At 38.3% G+C, this 26,316-nt stretch overlaps 3 protein-coding genes across 4 annotated transcripts in view; 1 reads left to right on the top strand and 2 right to left on the bottom strand.

The window, feature by feature from the left end:
• Positions 1-3,290, bottom strand: part of prkd3 (protein kinase D3) — a 62,549-nt gene extending 59,259 nt beyond the window's left edge. For both annotated transcript variants that reach the window (XM_057859439.1, XM_057859440.1), the window contains exon 1: positions 2,884-3,290. The gene's annotated coding sequence lies outside the window, so the exon portion shown is untranslated. The remainder of the gene's footprint in view (positions 1-2,883) is intronic.
• A 527-nt stretch (positions 3,291-3,817) lies between these two features.
• mocs3 (molybdenum cofactor synthesis 3) lies at positions 3,818-15,266 on the bottom strand. Its single transcript, XM_057859643.1, has 13 exons — positions 15,083-15,266; positions 11,522-11,657; positions 11,348-11,440; positions 10,029-10,149; positions 9,394-9,468; positions 9,192-9,309; positions 9,013-9,121; positions 8,845-8,907; positions 7,998-8,161; positions 7,840-7,887; positions 7,217-7,313; positions 7,018-7,125; positions 3,818-4,032 (listed from the first exon to the last, which is right to left on the bottom strand). The coding sequence occupies exons 1-13, from the start codon at positions 15,173-15,175 to the stop codon at positions 3,875-3,877; spliced, it is 1,383 nt and encodes a 460-aa protein (XP_057715626.1). The 5' UTR covers positions 15,176-15,266; the 3' UTR covers positions 3,818-3,874.
• Positions 15,267-15,617: 351 nt separating this feature from the next.
• Positions 15,618-26,098, top strand: qpct (glutaminyl-peptide cyclotransferase). The gene is made up of 7 exons (XM_057859626.1): positions 15,618-15,800; positions 17,164-17,310; positions 20,388-20,669; positions 21,786-21,953; positions 22,276-22,375; positions 23,383-23,499; positions 23,587-26,098. Exons 1-7 carry the CDS (start codon positions 15,693-15,695, stop codon positions 23,766-23,768), a joined length of 1,104 nt encoding a protein of 367 aa, XP_057715609.1. The 5' UTR covers positions 15,618-15,692; the 3' UTR covers positions 23,769-26,098.
• The last annotated feature ends 218 nt before the right edge of the window (positions 26,099-26,316 follow it).

Genomic DNA, 26,316 nt, shown 5'->3' with positions numbered 1-26,316 from the left:
CATTTAATGTTGTGAATCAACCATTAAAGTTGTTAAAATTGCTCCCGTTATTGCATTAGTTCCCTTCTGTCTACTTTCGGCATGTGAAAGTATTAAAATTGTTTCATCATTTAAAGATAGATTCAAGTCAAGATTTTGCCGATTTAAGAGTATTTTAGATAAAAAGTTACTTAGGTTCGCTATGAGGGTTCTCTACAACAGAGCCTTCCTGAGAAGTCTACTGCTTTAAGACTGCGGCTGTTTACTAACGCCTGCGAGTCTCTCATTTCGCATCTAGTTCTCTATAGACCGTACTCACATGACGTTACAACCACGCCTCCGCGCCATATTGTCCGTCTACTCGTCGTTTTGACGCATTACCGCTACGTAAATTCCTCCTATTATGGCGTGTTTTTCTGCTCGTTAACATTAATAATCAAAATGGTGAAGGCGTGTGTGGCGGTTGGTTGCAATAACAGAGAAGATAGACGGAGAGACTTGAAGTTCTACCGTATTACGAGAGACCCGGAGAGAAGAGCGAGATGGACTGCTGCAATTCGACGAGAAAACTGGGCTCCAAACGATTACCACGGATTATGTAGTAATCATTTTATATCTGGTAAAATGCATTTAATATATATTTAGAGGGTTTTGGGCTGACAACCACAATTAAGATTATTGCGAGGCTGATCGCCGACAACATACAGTTTCAAATTCAAGATGCTTATTTCTTCCACCATCATTATTTTTTGAATAGTATCCAGCTGGTACCAAGTGAAAGAAGCTGGCCTCATCTACAGATCATCAGTTAAACAGGTGTGTCCAAACCTTTTGCAAAGTGGGCCAGATTTGGTGTGGTAAAAATGCAGGGGGCTACCTTGGCTGATTTACATAGAACAATATATTTTAAAACATTTTAGCAAGCCCTTCTGTGTGTCACATTTGCTTTATTATTTTTTTAAATTCATAATTTCAACAGTCTCGTCTTTGTGGCTTTCTCTCTCGACACTTGGACTCTTCCGAAATACTGCTGCTGTGAAAAAATAAACTAGCTTCAAGTTGCTATAACTTCTCGCTGCGTATCTTCCCTGTAATGTTGTCGTACATGTCAGCGTGTCTTGTTTAGTAATATTGCGTCACATCGAACTCTTTGAAAACAGCGACTGTCTCTTTGCAAATGAGGCAGACACAGTTGTTGCGTGTTTTATTGAAGAAATAGTCCAATATCCACCTATCCTTGAAGCGTCGGCCATCGCAGTCAACTTTTTTTTTTTTGGATTGTCGCCATTTTAGAAATCACACAGGGTAATGTTGCTTAGAGTGCTGCTCTTAAAGTTTTACAAACTTTCGTGAGAATAGGCTGATTTTGTGTGGACAAGATAGTTGTAGATATCAGGGTAGCAGATGTCAGGCAGAGAGGGCGAAGACAGCGGGTAGAAAAATATCGATTTAGGCATCAAATATGGATCTGGCGAATGGATAGACTGAAGCCTTTCCACATAACGCCTTTTATGCAACGCATCCAATGAGTTTACAGCGTCTGAAAGCACCGGGGCTTCCATGAATTGCTCTATAAACTGAACGACTAATTGGAACCATTGAGAATAGGGCTAAACAGAGACGGACAATATGGCGGCCGGATACAGCGACACGTCATTCTGTGACGTCGGTGAGTAGGGTCTATACATGTGCTAATGCCGCTGTGTCTGTCATTTCGCATCTACCACTCCCGCTCTGCTCTCTCGTTTCCGAGACTCCACGTCTCTCTGACTTTTCTCGCATCATTCAACCAACATAGTAACGCATAGTAACACACGCCTTTACATCCTCAGTAACTGTAACACCGTTAAAAAGATAAGTAATTAATTAGATTACTCACTACTGAAAAAAATAACGCCGTTTGTAACGCCGTTTTTACTCTAACGCCGTTATTAACAACACTGATACATTGTTTACTTTTTGTGCATTTATGTGTCCAAAAAAACAAATTTTTGTGATGTGCACGGGTGGGGGCCCCAAGGACTTCTTGCTTGGAGCCCTAAGAGACCATAGCCACGCCACTGGCAGTGAGAATTACTTGCCGCGAAGTAACTAACTCCTATGTGTTCTCTCCATCAGTCCAGTTCTTGCATTTTTCCTTCTGTTTGGTGATGTATAATCAAATTTATGGTCGATGAACACTGTAATATGTATGCCACAAACTAGGTAGGCACACGGCTTGACTTTAGAATTAAAAATAAAAATTGGCAGTCCATGCATTGCTGAAAAAGCAGAATTTGATATCAACCCCCCGCCCCCCATACTGCGCCCTGACGACATGTGCTTCTTACGTGAGCACATGTATATCCGTTTAGTTTTCAAATTAAAGGTAACACATTTGTATTGTGTGCGCAGAATAAATACTTGAAAACTTATTTGCTTTTTGAGGGTCATATGGTGGGCCGCACAGGGACGGTTTTACGAATTCAAGTTACGGAATAGGGCGTGTGAACGGCCTGAAATGAGTGAGACACGTTCAACGCGTGACAGTTGAGAACCCTGCCACATACAACTCTTGCAGTTCTCCATAGTAAGATCGATGTAGCAAGTTCAACTGTTAACCCTCAGGTGAGCTTTGAGCAGTTTAGCATGGATCAAAACAATCGCATCATGCAGCTTATTTCCAATGGGTAACCGAATTCAAGTCTAACATCTGGAATGAAAACTCGAAAACATTTCGCTAACATCTTGACACCTTCGATTCATATACTGGTGGCAGAAACACAAGCAGACAGCACAAAAATAACACAAGTTACACAAGCTTCAACAAGTACGTCAAGCGGACGATTCGCTTCAGTGGTACGTTTTGTGTGCCGTTCCGAAACTAGCGTCGCCTTGATTCTTGTTTTAAATGTGATACTTTACCTTCACAGCCAGCGAAGGACGCATTTCTCTCCAGTGCGAGTGGACCGAACAAACTTTGAATCTCCATCAACTGCGGAAAGCGGAGTCTCGAGTTTAACTCGCACTTGACTAAAAGTCGTCGAAGAACACACAACTTAAATACCCCAAACACCAAAATAAAATCCTGTTATGAACGATCGAACCATCCATTTAGTTTTTTTTCTTATCGCTGTTTCCGATACTGTAGTAAATTCATGCGCATCTTATTATCCTTCCAGCTGTGACTACTCCCCCTGTTCCACTACAGGATAGTGAGGGCGCTAACTGGGAGTTGAAGTCTTTCTTCATCATCCCTACAATAGACTTCACGTTTAACAGCAAAACATTTGAACTACAAACCCTTATGGAGCAATGGCGCCACTGAGGAAACCAACTGCACTACGCATGCGCATGTATTTTCCGTTATTTCAACTTTATCCGTTTCGAGGGAAGAAAATGTAGGTTCATCCGAACCGGAACCATTCGTGACACACTTAAGGATATAAAATCACGAAGGGGCTACTTTCAGGTGTCGCTGTTACTTACGCGAAGTAATTGGATTTTTTCGAATGAATAACATCGATTCGCCATTAATTAGATGGCACTGAATTGAGGGAGGGCGGTGTGTGTCTCTCAGGCGAAGGGGATGGGGTTGCTGGCTGATTATGGCAACACGTGGACAAACATAACGTTATTAGATAAAGCAATGTCCAGAAAAGCAACCCCAGACAGGGTAAAAGGGAAACAAGGGGGGCATTATTGTTCAAGAATGCATGTTATCTAACTCTCACTTTGATTTTTTTCCCTCCACAAAAAAAGTCAATACATAACTGTTTCACTGCTGGTCTCATCATGACCTCTTTATTCAGCCGCCAATACCAGCAAATGAGTTAACGAATCACAAACAACAACACAATTAATTAAAACATGATGATCATTTATTTTTCAGAAAACAGATACAGATAACATGATGTCAATACTGTGGGAATGTGGGGTCTATCCTCTGCGCCCATGCCATTAGGCCTCCACAGATGTCTTTCACCGTGATATTTTCTACTTCTGATCCACTCATCTTCCTTAAAATCTGCACTGCCTTCTGGGAGTCGTTGCCCAACTTACAAATCACATAAACTGGAAGAAACCACAGAGATACTTTTGGTGAAATAATGACATTCCTGTGGATCTATAGGGGATGACATGTTTATACATATATCATATTCAAATAAATGGTGCTGTTTTTGCAACATAGTCGTTTTTCCCCATGTTTTGGGTATAAGTTATATGTTTATTGTGCAGACTTCACATCAGGTCCAAAATAAAACTGTTTATGGACATACTGTATGTGGGCAACTACAGTACTTGATGTAGTTGCAGCTTTTATTTGCAGTAACAGCATGTAAATATAAGGATCCACGTAATTACAGTTTTTTATGATCATTATTATAATGCTATTTTGTATTTGAACTAGGGCTGTCAAATTTATCGCGTTAACGGGCGGTAATTATTTTTTAAATTAATATTTGACGCAATTAATGCATGCACAGAATGACCCGTTCATGCGTTGCCTCGAACAGTATACAATGATGCAATTTTAGCAAATTGAGAACGAAAAGGCAGAGAAATGCGAGTGGACACTGGCTTTTATTGGACCGCGCCTTTAATTGGCTTAAGCTTTGGCAGCCACTACTAACAGTCATGTCTGACCAACTTCCCATCATGCATTTGGGCAGAGCAAGAGACGATCTTTTTCAAAACACCCTTAATTGAACACAACGCAGAACATACTGTATACCATTTGCAACCATCACTGACAGTCATGGATGCCCATCATGCAGTTGGGCGGAGCAGGAGACGTTCTTTTTCTTAACACGCCTATATGAACACAATGCAGAACATACTGTATACCATCTGCAGCCACCACTGACAGTCATGATTCCTCAACTTCCCATCATGCATTTGGGCAGAAAAGTTAAGTCGCTACAGTATCACTTAGTGAAAGCACAACAAAAATAATATTCCTATCTCTCGAAAAAATAATGTTCACAAAAAGAAAAGCGCTCAATGCAAAGAGAACTGGCATTCCCAATCAAAATAGCTCTGCAAAATACACATAAAACTTAGACTTCGCCTTGGCTAGATCTCTAGTTAATTTAAAACTCGCCATTGACACCTTGTGGTGTATTTCAATCACTACCTTACATACAGTGCTGCTCGAAAGTTTGTGAACCCCACAGCGATGGTCAGATTTTTTGTAAAAAAAACTAAAATAACCTTATTAAATGTTAAGTTATACCCAAATCCACAATACTGACATTCCAAATAATGGACTGAAACAAAAGAAATAGTTATATTGTCATTCTTTATTTAACAAAAGTGGTTGATTTAAGAAAAACTCAGATATCATGTGTGCAAAAGTATGTGAACCCCTTCAGTTAATAGGATATTGCGCCTCCTTTTGCAGAGATTACCTCAACCAAACGGTTTCTGTAGTGACTAATTAGCCTCTCACATCTACTTTGGGGGATTTTTGCCCATTCTTCCTTGCAGAACGCAGTCAGTTGAGAGAGGTTTGATGGGCGTCTGGCATGAACTGCTCGCTTCAGGTCCCGCCACAGCATTTCAATGGGATTTAGGTCAGGACTTTGACTGGGCCAGTCCAGAACACGAATCTTCTTCTTTTTCAGCCATTCCTTGGTTGTATTGCTGGAATGCTTTGGATCATTATCATGTTGCATGATCCACCTTCTGCCAAGCTTTAACTTCAAAACAGATGGCGTCAGGTTATGTTCTAGGATTTGACAATATTCCTCAGAATTCATGATTCCCTGGACTATGTGGAGTTGTCCAGGTCCTGAGGATGAAAAGCAAGCCCAGATCTTGACATTCCCACCTCCATGCTTCACTGTTGGGAGAAGGTTCTTTTGGTGGTATGCAGTGTTGACTTTTCGCCAGACATGGCGGTTTTGGTTGTGACCAAACAGTTCAATTTTGCACCTACATCAGTTGATGAAAACTCTTTTTAATTTAGTCTCGACAACACAACTGTTAAAAAAACAAAAAAAAACTACTGAATTGATTGATTAGGAAATCAGGTTGAAATAATAGAAAATTCCAAAATGTTGAGGGGGTTCACAAACTTTTGAGCAGCACTGTAGTTAAAGACACTGTGGAAGAACGTCAGGGAGCCCGATGTGACTTTTTGATTGAAAATTTTTCAAATTTTATTAAAACTAAAACATTAGGAGGGGTTTTAATATAAAATTACTATAACTTGTACTGAAATTTATCTTTTAAGGACTACAAGTCTTTCTATCCGTGGATCGCTTTAACAAAAAGAACGTTAATAATGTTAATGCCATCTTGTGGATTTATTGTTATAATAAACAAATACAGTACTTATGTACAGTATGTTGAATGTTTATGTCCGTCTTGTGTTTTATCTTTCCATTCCAACAATAATTTACTGAAAAATATGGGATATTTTAGGGATGGTTTGAATTGCGATTAATTACGATTAATTAATTTTTAAGCTGTGATTAACGCGATTAAAATTTTTAATCGTTTGACAGCCCTAATTTGAACACAAGTTTAGTGCACAGCACAAAATCTACACATGGCTGCATTTATTGCACTGTTGAAAAGAACAAAACTAGCTCAAAATAGCTGTTTTCCATATTCATTCCTCCAAAGGAAGCCAGCTGCTCAGGTTGGCCATACTTGTATTGGAAAGGGGGTCACCTGGCAACCCTACTGCAATTTGCTACTAGCGTTCCAGACGAGCCCACACTCTCCATTTTAAACCCTGACACAAAATTTTTTAATGTTTTTTTTTTTTTTTTTTTAACTTAGAATTCTTCCTTTGCTTAGTCTTATTTATATTAATTCATTGTTAAACTGTATTTCACTTCTAAATGATGTTAAATGAATTAGTTTTAACTTAAAACTTAAGTTTTATAGTTCTTGTTTTAAGTGTTGTATTTAAAAATCAGTTGTGTTCACACTTAAGTTCCAAAATGTGAAGCCAGCCAAGCAACGGAAACGCACACAGTGGACTACAAATATGCAACGGTTCATTTCAGACGATGTACAGGAAAAACCAGCATTTTGTCATGTTACCTTGAGGCCAGCAGACTCCACCCATCTGCTGTTTCAATTGGTCAATGCTCTCCTCGAGTAACTGCATATGTTCACTCTTCCTCTCTTCTAAACATGAGAGTGGTATATCTGGCAACGACGTTAGGAGAATAATCACAAAGAAAATGGGGTGTACAATATCGAATTAGTCAGATTAGGTCTCAAATCATATGAAGGATACTCAGCGAGCTGGATAAATGGCAGATGTCCACCTCCACAAGAGGGCGCACATCTAATAGGAGATGAGGCTCAGAGTTGTCCACAATGGATTTGTAATCCTGGAATTACAATGAAACATTCATGAACGCAAAAATAATTAATTTACTATGGATTTTTAAAAAATTTTATTTTAGGGAAATTGATATGTATACTTTATATTGAAATATGGAAATGTATATGAATTGCAGAAAATTACGTAAGTAGCCGATTGATTAGGTTTGTAACATTTTTTAACACATTCCATTTTTTTGAACTGCTTTTTCCTAAAATAGATGGAATTAACGTCACTTCTAAATGGAGCCTCTGACGCAAATTCTCTTAATCTGGGATCTCCATCTTTGCACTTAATGACTGTTAAGATTGTGCAGTAATATGCATGCTCTACTCACATGCAACACTATGCCAAACACAGTGTGTTAATATTTTCTGTGGAAAACTTCCTAGTACATTCAAGGTTGTTTCCTGTAAATTCTGAGATAAAATCAGTTTTTTAACTTTCATAAATTCCGGGAGAACATTATGAATAACGGTCAAATAAACAGCACTCAACACAGGGACGGATGCATTGGCCAAAAGGTTCGTCACCTGCACTGTGATCCTCTGATCTCTGGGCAGTAGGTTGAGTTTGCGACACTGAAAGTACACACCCAAAAAAGTACTATATATCAAATTGACAAGAATATTTAATGAATTAATATAAAAGTACGTGGTAACTTTTGATTCATAAAGAAGTAAAGGTCAACCTTATCTGTTGCGGTGGAACCACAGAAGGCTTCATAGTCGACTAGCTGGGTTATGCTAGGCATCTCCCCACACACCACACATCCTGACTGCTTGGGCCGCAACCTGATGGACCTGAACCTAGCACTTTGGGCATCAAATATCACCAGCTGCTGGCTGCAGGAAGCTGACCGGTAGTTAAGAAAAACCTTTTTAATAAAATAATATTTTTCTTTCTTCTTCTTTGGTTCCTAACCACCAACAACTTACATCTTCCAGACAGTGTCGGATTGTAATATGCCTGACTTCATTGACCTTTTTATTTTAATGGAATTTGCTCAGTCTCTAAAGTGCCTGCTCAAGTGTGGAATTACATTTTTTTTTCTTGAAATGCATCTCTGAGCACTTTTTCATGCACGGAGTTTCTCCACCAATGGCTTGGCAGCTAACCTGGTTGACGTGATAATAGTTGGCAATGTAAATTTGCTCTCACGTCATTAAAAAGTTGTTACTAATGGTGCTCACTTTTTTTGCTCATTTAAGATAGGCATATGTCTCATTTGAAAAGTAACTGCATGAGCACTCAACGTTTGCTTGTAATATACTATAAAGTTTGGGAACAATTAGTAAATCCACTTCCAGCTCTACTGTATCATTGATAGGAATGAAGAATAAAACGACACCCAACTAGAATCCTAACATTAGTCAGTTTAATACTCATTTGTAGCAGAGGCAAATCTCAATGAACCAAAAAAGGCTAATTCATAATCCTCATCAAGTATGTGTAACAATTGCTAACTTTATGACATTCATCCAAAAAGACTGTAACATTTACAGAAACGACAATATCTTATGCCAGATTTTAGATACAGCCATGTCCAGAAGCTATCTTGAGGACCTCCAAAGCTTGAAAGCAGCCCATTATGCCTGGAACTTAAAGATAAGTGGAACATTTTACCAACAAACAGAATTTAAAAGGCTAAAGAAAGACAAGTCTGCACACAGCTAATGTGTTCTGGGGGAAAAGGCTCAACTTACCAACTCCTAACACCCCTCCATCAGAACAGTTTGTCACCGTCTCTGGGGGCGGGGGTACTGGGTAGAGGCATCTGTAGCAAGGGCCTCCATGATAGTTATACACGGTCAACTGGACACAAGAAAAAAAAAAGAATTTTAAACTGTGAAGGATGATGATTTACAAGATGAAAATAGCTTACTTGTCCCTCCAATCTGAGTGCGCTCGCTGAGACTAGGGGCTTGCCACTCAGCACACAGGCGTCATTGACAAGGTAACGGGTGGGGACATTGTCTGAACAATCAGCCACAATGTCATATATGAAGTACGTGAAGTCAAGGCATTTAAGAAAAACACATCCCACATAAATTTAAAGTAATCCGAAATTTGATTGAACAGGATACTGTTGAATGAGCTGCAAGGCATTTTCAGTTGAAAGCTGTAAGTGGTAAGGAATACACTCTACTGTTGAGTTCAGCCTGTTAAATTCAAATGCAATTAACAAAGTAGTAAATTCTATAAATCTCACAAATCACATAAAATAGTTCAATACATATACAAAGTAAAGTGGAATTCAAGTTTATATGTACTTCCGTAGATGGACGCTGCAGCATGTGACTTCCTAGTAGTAAAATATTACCCTCATGATGTTAACGCCAACCCTATATGCATACTAACCACAGTCGGGGGCAAGAGGCCCCAAAAAAAGGTGCCTCTGAAATAACATGTTTACAAAGTACTGTATTTGCAAACTGGAGTCAAATATACACACCCGAATATAACCTTTGGTGAGATTTGAAAGCGCCTGTACACAGAAACTATCAGTGCAGCGGATGTATTACGCAATTTAAAGTAAGTATGAAATATTTGTTAATAATAATATTGAAATAAAAATTCCTCATTTGGGATTTGAGTTTACCCAGTTTAGGTTTATCATAGTTTTAATTTCACTGTGCATAATGTAAAAAATTAAATCATAAAATAACTGTCATGCATGTGTGCTTGGCATAAACGTGAGTGGATAGGGCACATACATCACCTTTTAACAGCAATGGCGGCGGACAGAGCTTTAGCCTGACTCTGGTTCTCCTCGCTGTGTAGCACTTGTCTATGCAGATTACTGAGCTCCACCTCGTCATAGTCTAACAGACCCAGACGCCCTGTGGAGGAGCACAGATGAAACAAATCATCTCACAATCCTAATAGCAACAAAGAACCATTTAAAATACAAATACATTTGGAGTGCAAGAATGACCCAACTTAAATTCAGTGGAACCTCAAAAGTAAATGGGAGTCATATTATCAGTAATACAGGTCTACAAGCAAAATGCTATCTGGATAACAGTGAGACTTTACTATATTTGTTTCACTAAAAAGAAAAATAAGGTCAAAAGTGTCAATTAGCTACAGTTTTTGAGATATAGTATCTGGCTGAAAAGTTAATATCCAAGCAATTTAGGCTAAAATGGGTACTAATTGAAAAGGTCATGGTTATTTATGAGTAAACCTACCTACCTAAAAAAATGACTATCATTTCAGAATATAATCGTGTAGGGAAGATCTTTGACATAATATGCTGTTTTCAGTGAAATAGCATCAATCCGGGTGTTTTGGACGTGGACAAAATGCATTAATGTAGACAAATTTCATATGCAGTGGCACACACTTCATCCATTTCATGTCAAATGTTGCAACTTGTAAAACTGGTATTATGTAGTTACACCAATGTATCTTTGTAATCAAACTTTAACATTAAATATCTTAAACACTATAGCCACCCAGCACAAAAATATTTTATTTTCCAATCCATATCACCACAGCAAGTGGTTAGCCATTTTCATCTCTGCAACAGATATTTTGCAAAATTTTGTAGACCAGTGTAATAGACACCTCTAAATTAACTGAATATATCATGGTGGTTTGAGGCATCATGCACGACATTAAACAAGATGTCAGATATCAGCATATTGTTCCAGTCTTCAGTATAACTCATGAACATGAGTTTAGCTCAGCGTCAAGGGATTAACATTCTTTGGCTTTTTGCCGTTTCTTTTCCAAAAGAAACACCCGCCTCAACAAGACGTGTTAATAGAACAACACAAGAGACCATTAAGAAAGTCTAAAACCTTGTTTAAACCTCCATCATTTATCATATTTGGATAGAGAATTTATTATTTGACCTTATAGTTTACGTAATGAGTCAATCTCAGCTACTTAATCTAATTTCAGTACATTAGGTTCATGAATGCATGTTTGTCTCTAAACCTTTAATTTCATGTTACCTTCATTAATAACCTAATTGGAACAACTGGGGGCTTAGTTAGGGCCAAATTTACTGTGTGCCAGTCAATTACCTACCTATACCTGCTGCTGCTAAATACTGAGCGAGAGGACAGCCCAGTCCTCCACAACCAACAATCAATACAGATGTCTTGGATAGGTTCAGCTGTCCTGTGGACGAATTGGAGGGAAAAAAAGGGTGTGTATTTTGTTTCACCCAACTCATTCGGTTGACTAAAGAGGACATTTTACCTTGCACACCAAACTCAGGTAGTAGTAGCTGCCTGCTGTATCTCATGATGTCTTCATTGGAGAGAGCTGATTTGGCTAATAGTGGAGGGAGGGGTGTACCTCTGATAAGTAGCTCTGGGACTAAAGTTTTATTATTCTAGAAAACAATCAGAAAAAACAACATCTAAGAAGTCGTAACAAATCCAGTAGCTTAAGACGTACTGTATAAACCTCCTAAAACCACTGAAATACAAAGAAAACTGCTTTTGGCATAGTATGCATATTCAAAATGGCCTTTTTTTTAATGATTTGAAAATAACAGTTAACAAAAACACTACTAACCCAAACCTCCATTTCCTAATTACCGTATTGGCCCAAATATAAGACGGCCCTGATTATAAGACGACCCCTCTTTTTCAAGACTCAAGTTTAAAAAAAGACTTTTTGAACACCAAATTAATTTTTATACAGAAAATAATTACAGTACATCCGAAACAAATGATTATAACAATATATTTGAGAGAAAAGCATGTTATTTTGCCTCATTCAAATCTTAAAATCTGAACATTTAAATATGTAAACTAAAGTACAATCACATTCGTAATGAATGGCATCTGGTTTTTGAAATGTAAATAAACCAATCTATTGTGATAAAACAACAAAATTGCAATAACTGCATTAACCATCAAAATGAAGCCTAACTGTAACTGTAGTCTTGAAACAAATCTGAATAAAGAAAAACAATGCAATAAAATAATGCAAACTGGTTAAACTAAAAAGAGTAGCTGAGATCTATCATGACAGAACATTGCTTCAATGATATTTGGCGCCATCTAGCGTCGTGAATGGGGAGAGTAGCTGAGATCTGTCATGACAGAACATCGCTTCAATGATATCTGGCGCCATCTAGCGTCGTGAATGGGTATAATGTCTCGACTGCGAATATAAGACGACCCCCTCTTTTTCAGTCTTATTTCAATGCAAAAACACCGTCTTATATTCAGGCCAATAAGGTATTATTCCCCTCATTTCCTCATATTGAAATGCAAAACCTCAATTTTAGCTACAATACATTAAAATTGAAGGTAATGTAAACATTGAATTTTTTCAAATAATAAAGATAAAAGTAACATAAATTAACAAAAAGAAGTACAAATTACTTACATTATGCATTTAAATGGAATTTATTTTGAAGATAACACAAACAGTGACTTTTTTAATCATAAGGAAATAAGTAACCTAACATAAATGAACAAAAATAAATCCAAAGTGCACTAGTGACGGGATAAACAGTTCACTTGAGGGAACGAATCCATTACGATTTGTTCAGTAAAAAGATTCGTTCAACGAATTGTTCGCCCCCTTCACCCCCAAACCGCCAAATGACTCATTCAGTTTGTGAACGGGAAGTGACGTTGCCGAACGAATCACCAAAGACCGCTTTGCAACTTAACTGAATGGGAAGTTACATTGCTTGGTCCCTCCCCCTCTAGCACACAGGCTCCTCATTGGCTGCTCGTCATAGATTCAGAAGGGAGTATCACTGAGTGACAGACGCTATTATTCTGTTTCCGCTCACTTGTCCCTTCCCCGCCGCTACAATACCGACAGAACTTCTGCGTCGTCTGTCAAATTTCTATGGGATCAAAATCATGGCTCGTGCTTGCATTTTGATTTAGGACACTGTTAAAAATTTCCGTTTTTTGTGGACACAAGGACTTTCTCTAGCATGATCTTGATCACAATAGAATGTTGCCAATAAAATAAAATAAAAATAAATGAGCCTCTTCAACTCTTTCCTTTCTCTTAGAGATCTGATCAAATTTCTGTTACATTGCCCTTTTTTATCGAATTAATTAAACAGGCAAGTTCTTCTATTTTTGTTGTTCCAGAAGACATGCGCATTTGAACCAACCAGAGCTAACTATCCATTCCGATCACATGTCAGTATGTCAGCCAATTGAACGGACAACTGAGTCCAGGGTGGTTTGCTGCGCACATGCCTACATCGACACGACTCTTCAGACTCGGGTAAACTGCTGCAGCCGGGGAGAGCTCTGTGAAATAAGGAAATGATAAATATTGGTGGAAACGGATCACGCCACACAAGCACTTTATTATGCTTGTTGCTAACAATTGTGTATGTAAATCTGATGATAGTAGATTGTTTTTTCTAGGAGATGAGATGCGTGTCGTCGCGTGCCCGTGCACGTGCGGCCGATGTGCTGTTAAAAGTTCGGCTTCCTTGTTACCAACGACGCAATATGCATCTTCGTTCCGGGTCCGGGAAAAAATAGCGCCAGAGCCAATCCGTTCCCATTATATCCTATTGTTCAACGTATACCGGCCACGTCAGTGCTCCGGATTGACTGCGGACCATCTCCGGTGTGCCAGAGCCCGCCGGATAGTTTAGGCTATTTTTTATCTTTGCCGGAGACGCATCCGTCGAAATAGGCGGAGGCGGGCCTGGAGTCAACAGCCCAGTTGCTTATTCACGGCTTGATCAGGGAACATGGACGAAGAACGCTCCATCATGGAGGTGGAAAGTCACAAAGTGATTTATGATGCAGCAGATCATCATTATAAGGACAACATTAAAAAGGAGGGTATATGATGTCCTATTAGGTGCGTTTTTCTGGCAATGATATCAAACACATGATGTGCTGAAAACTTTGTTTTCGATTAACACACGGCGCTAACAACACTTCCTCAACCTGTGGCTCTCGGCAGGTTGTGCAGCGTCACATGAACAAAACAACACCATTGCGTGCGCTTCAGGGTGCCTCGGAAAACATTCAATCAGAATATTACACATGGAACACCATAGCAGATGCTATAAGGGGAAAAGTTTTCATTTGCCTAAAAGTTATTAAGTGCAATTTTATTTTATTTTTTCTTGAAAAAGACTTTTCTTCTGTGTTTCTGTGCGGTATTAATATTGTTGTCTTTTACTTAAGAGGCATGCTCTATTGTTTTTAGTTGTGATTTCTGAAATATTTTTAAATTTAAGAGTAAACATTTATCGCGTTTAAATGGGTGTACTTGATCTATTAATATATACTGTATTCTCACTGTTATTGTAAATAGTTTTTTAAAAAAATGGAGCAGGCGCGCAATAATATCGCATATCGCATTAATTTATTAGATAAATTATCGCACACTAAAATTTGTTATCGCGACAGGCCTAATAATACCTAATTTAATATTTTACAAAAACCCATCATTCTTTATTTTCTCGATTCATTTTGTCGTTCAGACACTTTAAATATAAACAGATTATTTTCAGATTGCAATTTCATTCCCAATTCCTAAATAACAATGTTTTTGATTGTTTCACATGTAATAATACAATGTTCTACGGTGATTATTTTTTTATTTGAACCACGGACATGAAATTTTCCACGACATTCTAAAATGCTGAGATGCACTGACACACTGAAAAAAAAACTGTAGATAGCCGTCCCACAGTAGATAGTCAATTAGTAGTGATGGCAAATATTTGCATAATGATATGCAACCAGCACAGCAAATAAACTTTAGGATACTGCATGTGAGGTTGACAGTCAGAAAAATATACTGTACCTTTTCGAATATGGCCAGTTTATTCTTCAGAGTAGCAATCTCTTCCTCCTTCTCTCTAAGCTGTGCCTTCAAATAGCCGACTTCCTCAGCCATCGCGGATAAAATTTATATTTGTACTATGATTTCACTACGGAGAAGTTGCGTATGTAATACACGAGCCCAAGTAGCACACTTCCGTATTAATCACGTGGGTATGAAACCACGTGATCCACAGCCTTGACATTCTCTTGTCCCGTCACTTAATTACTAGTAGTTTTACATTATTTGTCTTCACTTTTCTCGTTGTTTATGCGTCCACTTTAGAAATACTTGGTGATTGATGTAAATTGCAATTAAATCCCTACAGAATAATTACATTAAAATTAAAAAGAAAATACTATTGTGGCTCTACATAAAGTCCAAGACATGAATATGTCATATATTTAATAGCTGACCCTGTTTAGAACAATCGCTATTGATAAATTCAACCCGTAACCTTATCGCCAGGAGCACCAAACTCCCGTGCACACACATACACTTACACATGCACAGCAGATGATTGCGAGCGCTCCCTGCTGCCTCACATGATCTGAAGTGGATTCAGGGAGAGAAAGAAAACGCTGCAGAGAAGATGGCTGAGTGGGGCCTGGGTTCTTCTCTAATACGTTTTTTTCCTACAATTGCCATCTTGGTAACATTCATCCACTGCTCCAATGGAGTTCCCTGGACACAAGAAAAGGTAGGTCATTTGAATTCGCTGCTACTACACCCAGACATAATGAATGCTTAAGAAAACTAGCAGTGTTTTTGTAGTCAGACGGGTTACAGTAACATCAACATCGCACTAATCAGAAATTAGGTTTTGATTTTTAGGTTAAATATAACACCATTGTCTCTAATTGATGTGGTTTTATTAATTGTTTGACATGTTTCATAATTGTTCAAATGTTTGACACCCTGTTTATTTATTGTAATTTAATTTTCAAAATGATTGTACTTGTTATTTGTTACAAAATACACCCATAAACAATCACTTCTGGAAGTCGTAGTTTTATTCGTAATAGTTGTCGTAGTATTAGTAGCAGTAGTAATAGTAGTATTAGTAGTAGTAATCTCATTATGATTGTAATTCTCATTTAAGGGCTGTACTGTATATTTTTAATGTTAATGAATGAGATTACAGTATTTCGTTAATGAAACATTGGAGACGTCTTTGTACTTCAACAATGTTTCAAGAGGTCGGGCTGACCGAATTATGGAACATTTCTGCTTCTTCCTGTGGTTTTAGTCTGCATGTAGTTGCTATGGCTGCACTATCATCATTGATCTTCCAATTGGAGGGCTTGGTATTTATAGATCTCAAGTGGACCCCAACTTAACCCTCTCTGGGTTCACTGAGCCACGGCTCTCTGCAGCACCATGTTATGTTTGGAACCGCATAATAATATTCTACATTGCACTACCCTATGCTTTGCTGTAATTACTAAACATAAACAGGACTTTTGTAACTACAAACAGGTTTTCCATATAGGAAACAACATACCTTCGGTGACCAAAGAGTCAAATTTTGCTGTGCCCGTCATGCTATTATTATGAATGTAACTTCAAATGAGAAATTGCACTTAGTAGTTTTTCCCAACATTTATTGTGCCGAGTTAGTCAGAGTGTACTGTGAACGAGTCAGAAGCAGATGGATTGTCTTTGGTTTGCTCAGTTTATAATGTCTGTTTCCAAGACAACCACACTTCTCTGCAGTCTGAACTTTGAAACCAATTCCAAGAGAACCACTGGAATCAGACGATCAATATGTTTTCTTACAACATGATTGAATTTCAGAACTTACAGAACAAAGGAAAACAAACTTGATATTATCTCTATAAATTGCTCAGAGGTTGAGTAGAGGTTCATGCGGTCAGTTTATTTTTGCTTGACTAATTTGTACAGTAGTCTTTCAATTTTTTGCTAAGCATCCTTAATAGCTTTTACCTTTTTAAAAAAAAATTTTTTACAAGCAATATATTAATCAAAGAAGGTTTAAGGGTGACTCTAACAGGTTGATAAGACCAAACAAATATAAACCAAGACCCTCTGCTCTTGTTCAGTTTCATCACCAAGCAGTTACACTAACACCTGATGAAGTCCGGACAGCCTTGTCGCACACAGACCTGACACAGATGTGGCAGAGGGACCTGGGGCCGTTGCTTGTTGCCAGGTATCCAGGCTCTCCGGGCAGCCAGGCTGTGCAGCAAGTGAGTTAACATCATCCTAAATCTGAAAAAGGATGCCTCCAGAAACCCATTGCTACATATAACACGTAATCACAACATTTTGGTTTACAGACATTGGGTTGAATTTACCAGAACTATACTGAACTAGATCAGATAATATTAAAAAGATGTTGACCTATTTTTTGTTGTTTTTGATAATGAGCCAGAATGAAGAAAGACCCAGTGTGATTACTCAAGTGTCCATTATCAGGCTGCGTATCAACACGCTGCCTCTATCTCAGATTCCTCTAGCTAAGTGTTAGCTCACAAACTCAGTCCTGTAGTCTCTCTGAGTGAGTGTATCCATCAAATCAATGAGCAGATGAACCAAAACCTTCTCATTATCAATGCAGATAAAACAAGTTATTGTTTTGTGCCATAAACTTTACGAAGCAAAGGCAAGCACTTAATTTTACTGGGACCAAAAAAATCTATTACATCACTCTGGCTTCCTGTGAGTCAAAGAATAGATTTCAATCTACAGAACTACTGATAGTCTTTAAAACTAAACATAATCAAGATCTTTCAGTTCACCGTTAGACTTTCAGACCCCTCAGGTTAAGGCTGTTCAATTAATCGATTTTGAACCAAAACTGACTTTTTTGTTTAAAATGATATTTAAAACATTCAAATCGGTACGGTCCATTTTCAAAAGCGCACCATTTTGGTTTATCTAAGCCGCCGTAGTTTTCTCTGCATTTCTGCTTCTTCCCACGAGAGTGCATGGTCTTAAGAAGAAGAACAACAACAACAATCATGGCAACCAGCGATTCTGCTACTTTTGCCCAACCAACTTTGGACATAAATAAACCCCAATCACCAACGTCACACAATCACGTGATCGCTGTATTGTGCTGCCATATTGTCCGTCATTGTGTGTCCGTATTGTCATTGATCGTAGTTTCTAAAGGTGGATTCACTTGCAAATTATGGAAGCCCCGGTGCTTTCAGACGCTGTAAACTCATTAGATGAGTTGCATAAAAGCCGTTATTTGGAAAAGCTTTGGTCGATCCAGTCGCCAGATCCATATTTGATGCCCAAACCGATGTTTCCTCCCGTCCGGTCCCGTCCCGTGCGTCAGAGCTCGTCCTGAGACCACAAAATTTCCAATCATACTCAAGTTTATGTCACGATGAGGAGTCGGGTACCCAAAATCGGCACCGGCCCGAATATAAACCGACATTTGTTCAGCTTAGCGTCACTGTTGTCACGATTGTAAAATGAAACTTGATTGACAACGGGCCGGTGTGTGCCGAAAAATATAGCTGCCCCGCGGGAAATGTCCCCCCTGACAGGAGCGCTTATTTATAACGCTTTATTGACGTGAAAACATCAAATGTTTTCATGAAAACATTACAGTAATGGATTTATAACTGTAAGATCAATTTTAAATAATGAAAGTACACAAAATATTAGTACTGTATTTTAGTAACAAATCGTGGACTGGGCCAAATAACCATCTTTGAACAGAAATGTATTGGTCTACAGGTTTTCATGACCATATTCCAGTGACACAGGTATGACATTTATTAGTTCGAGTCAAATAATACATATTCACGGTACAAGAAAGTCGTTTCCGTGTGGGCGCTCCCGTCAGGGGGGACATTTCACGCAGGGCGGCTATCTTTCGGCACAACACCTGTTGTTGCGCTCACCTTCTTGCTGCACGACCGTGGCGACGAGGTTCGTAGTCTCCGTCTGATGACGTCTGCGATCGTGTTGGCATCATCATTGATGTTTTCGCCGCTGTCTAAAGGCTGTCAACACAAACGCATCATGGACCGAGATAAAACAAACCATGCTGCTTTCGAGATTTGCCCTTTTAACAATGGGCACACCGCAACTACTAAATTGACCGTTTATCTTCTCTTCTCTGTTACTGCAACCAACCGCCACACATGCCTTAACCATTTTGATTAATCAATGTTAACGATTGTCAGGAAGGTTTTTGGGTCCGTTTACTAGGCGGTGATTCCTTAGACAAGCAGAAAAACACGCAGTAATAGGAGGAATGTACGTAGCGGTAATATGTAAACACGATGAGCTGACGGACAATATGGCGGCACCAGTCAGAGGGGCGGAATTGTGATGTCATGTGATTGGGGTCTATTGCATAACGCCATGAGTAAATGTATTATCTCATGAGGTATTTAAAGTATGAAAGTATGTGCATGTGTGTTTGTGTCTGTCTCGTTTTCCTGTCAAGTATGCTGCTACTAGATTACAGTAACTAAAAGAATGCCATGTTGTTTTTTGTTTTAATGCAATAACATATTTTGGCAAAATGCATAGGTCTATATTTACAAATTGAAGCTCTGCGCACATTGTTCATTGGCCCATTAATGTGTTGACCTGATGTATTTTGTAAAGATGTGGTGTTCATAAACCTAAGGGATCATTCTGTTTCTTACCTTCACTGGCATTAGTTTAGAGGTGCATATTTGTGTTTGTTTAGAAAAGGTGATTGCTACCTTGCATATTGTTATTATTGAGTAACGGTTTTCCACTAATCATTGATTTATGTGAGTAAGACCAGAAAGAAATGTGACAACACATCACCCTGAGTCTGGCTGCCTACCTACTTCACCTGACAGACTATTTGGTTTACAGACTGACTGGCAACCTTTTCTCATGTTTGATTTTGTTTCAAATGGTATATGTACTTTCTTCTTTCGTTATTGCTTTAATTAAAAACATAGCTGGAGTCTTGTTGTATAAATAAAATGCTCTTAATCCCAAGGGATTGTTATGTGTGTATTAACAGAGTTAAATTCACTGGCACTTTCAGTTCTAAAAAAAAAAAAGTTTAAATAAAACACAATCCGAATACTTTACTTTTTCATTATTTTTCTTTTGCCAAGAAATCGTAATCGATATCAGAATATCGATATTACATAAATATGATTTAATCTTTTACATGATGCCGTATGAAGGGGGCAAAATGTATACTACATAAATAATAATGGGAGCTTACAGATTCAGTTCAGTGTAACAAAGGTAAAATAAAGCACACTTATTAAGCTAACATATTGTTTCTATATTTATCTATTCATTTCAGCATATCAAAACAACACTGAAATCCCTGGGAGCCGGCTGGGAAGTGACAGAGGATAGGTTCATTTCACAAACACCTTATGGACCACTTCCCTTCACCAACCTCATTGCCACCCTCAACCCATCAGCCATGCGCCGCCTAGTCCTGGCCTGTCACTACGACTCCAAATACTACGCGCTGCAATGGCACGGTATAGAGTTTCTAGGTGCCACTGATTCCGCTGTGCCCTGTGCTATGATGCTGGAGCTGGCAAGAGCCCTAGATGGGGAGCTGAAAACTCAAAAGGTACCCTATGTGACTAGTGTATCACTTAATGAGGCAACATAAAATATGGGAACATTTTGGATAAGGGCCCGTTTCTGTCTCAACACAATTGTGCCACAGTTCCTAAAACAATATCCATAACTGCATTTTTGGTTGAAAGAACTTGACCTCTTAAGCACAGTGGTTCCACACTCTCATCTGAATTCTTCATATATTGTCATTTTATTCAGGAGTATCAGAGTAAAGCGGACTGAATAATATTGATAATGTCGATTTGTAATTGTATCATAGGCAATGATTTTTGGTTTTCACTTCACAAAAATGGGCTACTCTGTGTTTGTCTATCACATGAAAAATGTAATAATAAAAAAAATGTAAATAAATAAATAAATATTTCTGGCCAGATCGACATGCTGGCTCCATTGATGATGATCACGTACCATTCCTGAGCAGAGGTATACGCTGCAGACTACACAATAAAAATGTATAAGATAAATACGGTATACAGCTGCATTTTAAAGGTGGGGGGAAATGTGTAGAACTTCAGTGCTATAAATACATTTGGCAGTCACAGCACTGATAACAAACAGCACACTTAATATTCTCATCATCTACTCTGTTGCCCTTTGCATCACCACGTCTTTCTACTTGATGGACAGCGACAAACCCTGTGACGGCCAGAGATGAGCCAAAGTTTGTGTCTACTGGGTTTAAATGTCCATCAAAAAGGGGAAGTAGAATTCCATTGTAACTAAATTCATTTACAGGACGCATATGCACTGTAGCTTCTTCCTTCTGTTTCTTTCTTATAAAGAAATGGCATTTGGGTTTCAATGTACCACAGCAAAAACAAAAATCATGCAGTCAATAAAATGTATTCACACAAGAGGGCAGCAAACTGCTTAGAGTTCAAAACGTTGCTTTCCAAGTGTATCTGTTTGCGGCCTTGCCCTGCAAGATGGAGGGCAGGGGCCTAACTTGCAAGACTGGGACTTGGTTGAGGTGAGGACAGTGGTGTGGCAAGGATGTAACTTGCAAGTTGCCCCCACATTCACGTTAAACCCCATTGAAAGGCACAGATAGACCCCAATCATACTTTCATGTAAAAACCCTCTGCTGACACTTTCCCTCTTGTAGGCCTCCTTCGCCAACCTGACCTTGCAATTGATTTTCTTCGATGGTGAGGAAGCTTTCATCCACTGGAGCCCTCTTGACTCTTTGTATGGCTCCCGTCACTTAGCACACAAGATGGAAAACACCCCTCATCCTTCAGAAGACAAAGACACCAATCAACTGGATGGCATAGTACGTACAGTAAGCCCCAAACCTCTTGCATGCGTTTATCCTACAATAGATATTTAAAGTCTACACACTCTTGTTGGAACATCTCAGTAGTAAGTATCTCATTTTTTTAATTCTACCTTTCAAAAAAGTATTCTTTTTTTTTTTTTTTTTTCTGATGAACAACTAGTGTAGGAGTATCACAATAACCTGGCATTTGAGCAGGAGTGTTGTCGTTTTATACTCACTATACCTGTGCATGCATGTGTACAAATTACGGTGCGTACAGTCATGAAACATTGTATCTACGACAGAAATTTTGTATTTCTTTTTTTTTCTCTTCCAGGATATGTTTGTATTATTGGACCTGATCGGAAGCCCGAGCCCACGCTTTGGTAACCACTTCCCAGCAACAACGTACTGGCTCTCCCGGCTGCAGAGCATAGGTGGTTTTGCTCTCTTCTAACATTAAACAATAGGTAGTTTATATTAGTATGCCACTACCCTTTTTCAGGCTGAGTCAGAGACCAGTTGAGAAACCTATTTCATCACATTTATCAAAATCAAATCTATCTTGTCATTAATCAAATCTTCACAACTATTTCTCACTAACATAGAAACAAACACAAATGAAAGGGCCCCTCACTCAAATAACAAGATCATAATAACATCATTTCACAACATACATATTCCAAGACAAGCAGAGCTTTTAAGCTTCAGCGCGACACAGATCAACTATGGCCGTTTCTCAAAACTCTAGTAGAGGAGTATGTGCTCGTGTTCTTGGTAAGTACATTCTAGGTTGGGGGCGGGGGGTGCCTTAGTGGTAGAATTGTTGTTCCACAAATCAGAGGTTGTGGGTTCGATTTCCCGTCCCGGTGACCTCGTCTGAGTACCCTTGAGCCAGATACTGAGCCCCATGCTGTTCCTTTTTTTTTTTTTTTTTTTTTTTTTTTTTTTTAGCCCAATGTTGCTCCTGATGGAGGAGGAGGTGAATGACGATATAGTATCAAAGCGTTTTGATTTCCTTGAACGTTAAAAGGTGCTATCCATGTGTACCGTCCATTTACCTTCTTGTTGAGAACACAAAAAGTACGGACGTGGCAATAACACTGGGATACCCTGGTCTCCAAGAATGCACAAGTCAATTCTGGAGCAGACTTGCTAAAGGGGTCGGGGTGAGAACAACATGCGGGAACTCAACTGTTCTTCTCGTAAGTAATCAAATAACACAAATTCAAAGCAGTTAGCATCATGGAAGAACAAGACATAATGTGCAAAAACAGGATGGACATTACATCACATTATTATTCATACATTATAATGTGTGCATATAGGCACACGCACACCCACACATATAAGTTCCCCTCCAAACATCTAATTTTAAATTGTCATAATCAACAAATAATCTGAAAGTGCAAACTGATGTACTCTTTTTACTGTCCGCTGTCAGAAAAACGTCTCCACTTCATGAATCAACTTGAAAATCATCCGGACAGTGTTGAATATTTCTGGCCAGATCGACATGCTAGCTCCATTGATGATGATCACGTACCATTCCTGAGCAGAGGTATACACTGCAGACTACACAAATAAATATGTGTCATATTTTTTATTGTCTGATGGGAAACTTGTTTTTTTTTTTTCCTTTGTCAAGGTGTCCGCATTCTTCATCTCATTCCCTCTCCTTTCCCCGTTGTGTGGCACACATTTAATGACAATGAGCAGAACTTGGACCGCCCCACCATCGCAAACCTCAACAAGATTTTACAGATCTTTGTCCTGGAGTATCTTAATATCCGCCCTGTGAATACCACAGATGAAGTGGCATCTAAGTAATTCTACCCTGTATGCAGGGGTGAAAGTGGCTAGAATTTCTTGCCGGAACTCCCTGACATAAAGGTTGCCACAGAGCCCCCCTAAAAATGTTTTTGTTGTTTTTGTGTGTGTGTGTCAAACCTCCTAAACCACCGAAATGCAAAGAAAACTGCTTTTGGCAGTTATAACTATACCACACCATAAAACACAACAGGTTTTACACATGCATCAGGGTACTGCATTACACTTGCTGTAACAAGGCATACAGTACATAAGAAACTGATTGTCATTCAAAATTGTATTTTTTCAATTATGTGCGAAATAAGAGTGAACAAAATCACCTTGTAACCCCAACCTCCATCTCCTAATTTTTATTTTCCCTCATTTTCTCACATCTAAATAAATACCTCGATTTTAACTACCTAAAAACAGTAAAGTGAAATGGAATATATTTTGAAGATAACGCAAACATTGACTTTTTTTTTTTTTTTAAATCTATTGTAAGGAAATAAATAAGTAGCCTACCATAGGTAAATGAACAAAAATAAGTCCAAAGTGCACATGAACTATATTGACAAATATACTGTATCACATTTGAGACAAGCATTTCTGGAACTCATTGCAGTAAAAAAATGTGTTCAAAAACCTTATTGTGTTCTCAATCTCACTTTAGTTATATTTGTTTTACGAGAACTGCATGTAATGCTTAATGTATCATTTATGATACAAATGAAAGAACATATACAGTATACAAATGGCTTTTAAATACTTTTTCCCCCCAAAATTATTATATTATGTGATTTTTTTTTTTTTTTTTTAAATCAGATTTTCTGTAAATTTTTTCTGGGTTCAGGCATTATAACATGGAAGATGTTCTGAACCTACCCGTCAGAGCAAATAAAATAAGCCTTTTCAACTCTTTCCTTTCTCTTAAAGATCTGATCCATTTTCCATTGCATTGCCCTCTTTTATCGCACTTATTCAACAAGCTTGTTCTTTTTTTTTTTTTTTTTTTTTGTAGTCCTAGAAACATGTGCATTTTAACCAATCAGCTGATCACATGTCAGTATGTCAGCCAATTGACAAGTGGAATCCAGGCAGGGTGTTTTGCTGACTGTCTCGTTGGACTCAGATACTCACACTGGGAGACCTTCGTAGAATAAATAAAAAATAAATATCGGTGGAAACGGATGACGCTACACAAGCACTTTATTAGGCTTGTTGTTAATACTTGTGTATGTAAATCTGACATTAGTAGATTGTTTTCTTCTTGGAGATTCGTGTGTGGCATCCGAGCAGATTTTTTATTAACATGGAGATTTGACAATTGCTGTCATATTTTCAGGATCAAAGCACCGTTTAGCCCCCGAATTTTATATCGGAACAGCGTTCCGGACCGTTCCGGCCTACTTTCACCCCTGATGTCTTTCGTTGATAATGCAAATTTATTAACCCATAATGTAACGTTGAAATTTAAGTCAATTGTCTTATGTGGATGTGTAATGAATGTGAAATTCATATGCCTTCTGTTAAAAATGACAGATTTCTGGTGAGGACATCATATTGCGAAAGCAAATATATTATCTGTGTATACACTATGTGAATACAACATATCTTACATTCGAGGCTCAAATTAAGATTAAGTCTGAATTTTCACGTACACTCACAAATGAATGGGCTTTTATAGCTTTAGTCATGTAATGAGACCACATGTGAACCTCTGTATTCTACAGTTAATCTTTACACCAATATCTATACAGTATACTATTCATCAGGAGAATGTAGACTTATTTGTATTTGTAACAAGAGCTTTGGACCTCCATATCCTGTTGTCTTGGCAAAATGAATAAGAGCCTGTGTTGGTGTACGCCATTTGCCTGCCTTAATTTATTTTAGTGATTTTTAGTCAAATATTTCCAATGACCTTTCATGTGAAGGACTTTTTTGGTACTTTCAATTAAAGGGAAAGACAAGGTTAAATGTAAATAACTATCACATAAAAGACAGTTGCTCAAAATATTTAAATATGCAAATTGGAAATTTCTTAGACTTATGATAACAGAGATAATGTTTGAACATATAAAAATGACAGTTTATGGGTGCAGCCATTTCGTGATGTCATTTAAACCAGTGCACATACACACTAATAAACCTGAACACAGATGCATGTATTATTGACATAACTAGGAAGGGTGGGTAATTTGGGACAGTCACATTTGATTGGCTACAATAGTACAGGCATTGCCAAAATGCCTGCCCCTATGTCAGGTGGTCACTTCCTGGTAATACTGGCTTTTATTGACCTTTTCCTTCTCTATTACACGGGATATGTCTTTTTTTTTTTTTTTTTTAAATTTAATAAACACAATTCTGCTGGGATGCACATGAGAAATGTCTTGTCTTTCCCCTCAATATTTTCCAACATCAAAAGCCTTTAGTGTCTACCAGTTTTTCATCTGATCAGATTTTCCCCATTATTTCCCAGTAGATTACCTCACCTGCCCAATAGCCCCTCGAGTCCCATAATCCTATCAGGATGGCCGACCCCTAAAATCCTTTCCATCCAAAT

Source organism: Corythoichthys intestinalis, chromosome 15 (genome assembly GCF_030265065.1).
Source record: "Corythoichthys intestinalis isolate RoL2023-P3 chromosome 15, ASM3026506v1, whole genome shotgun sequence".
In the NCBI taxonomy this organism is placed as follows: domain Eukaryota; kingdom Metazoa; phylum Chordata; class Actinopteri; order Syngnathiformes; family Syngnathidae; genus Corythoichthys; species Corythoichthys intestinalis.
This window is presented reverse-complemented; position numbering and strand designations above follow the sequence as displayed.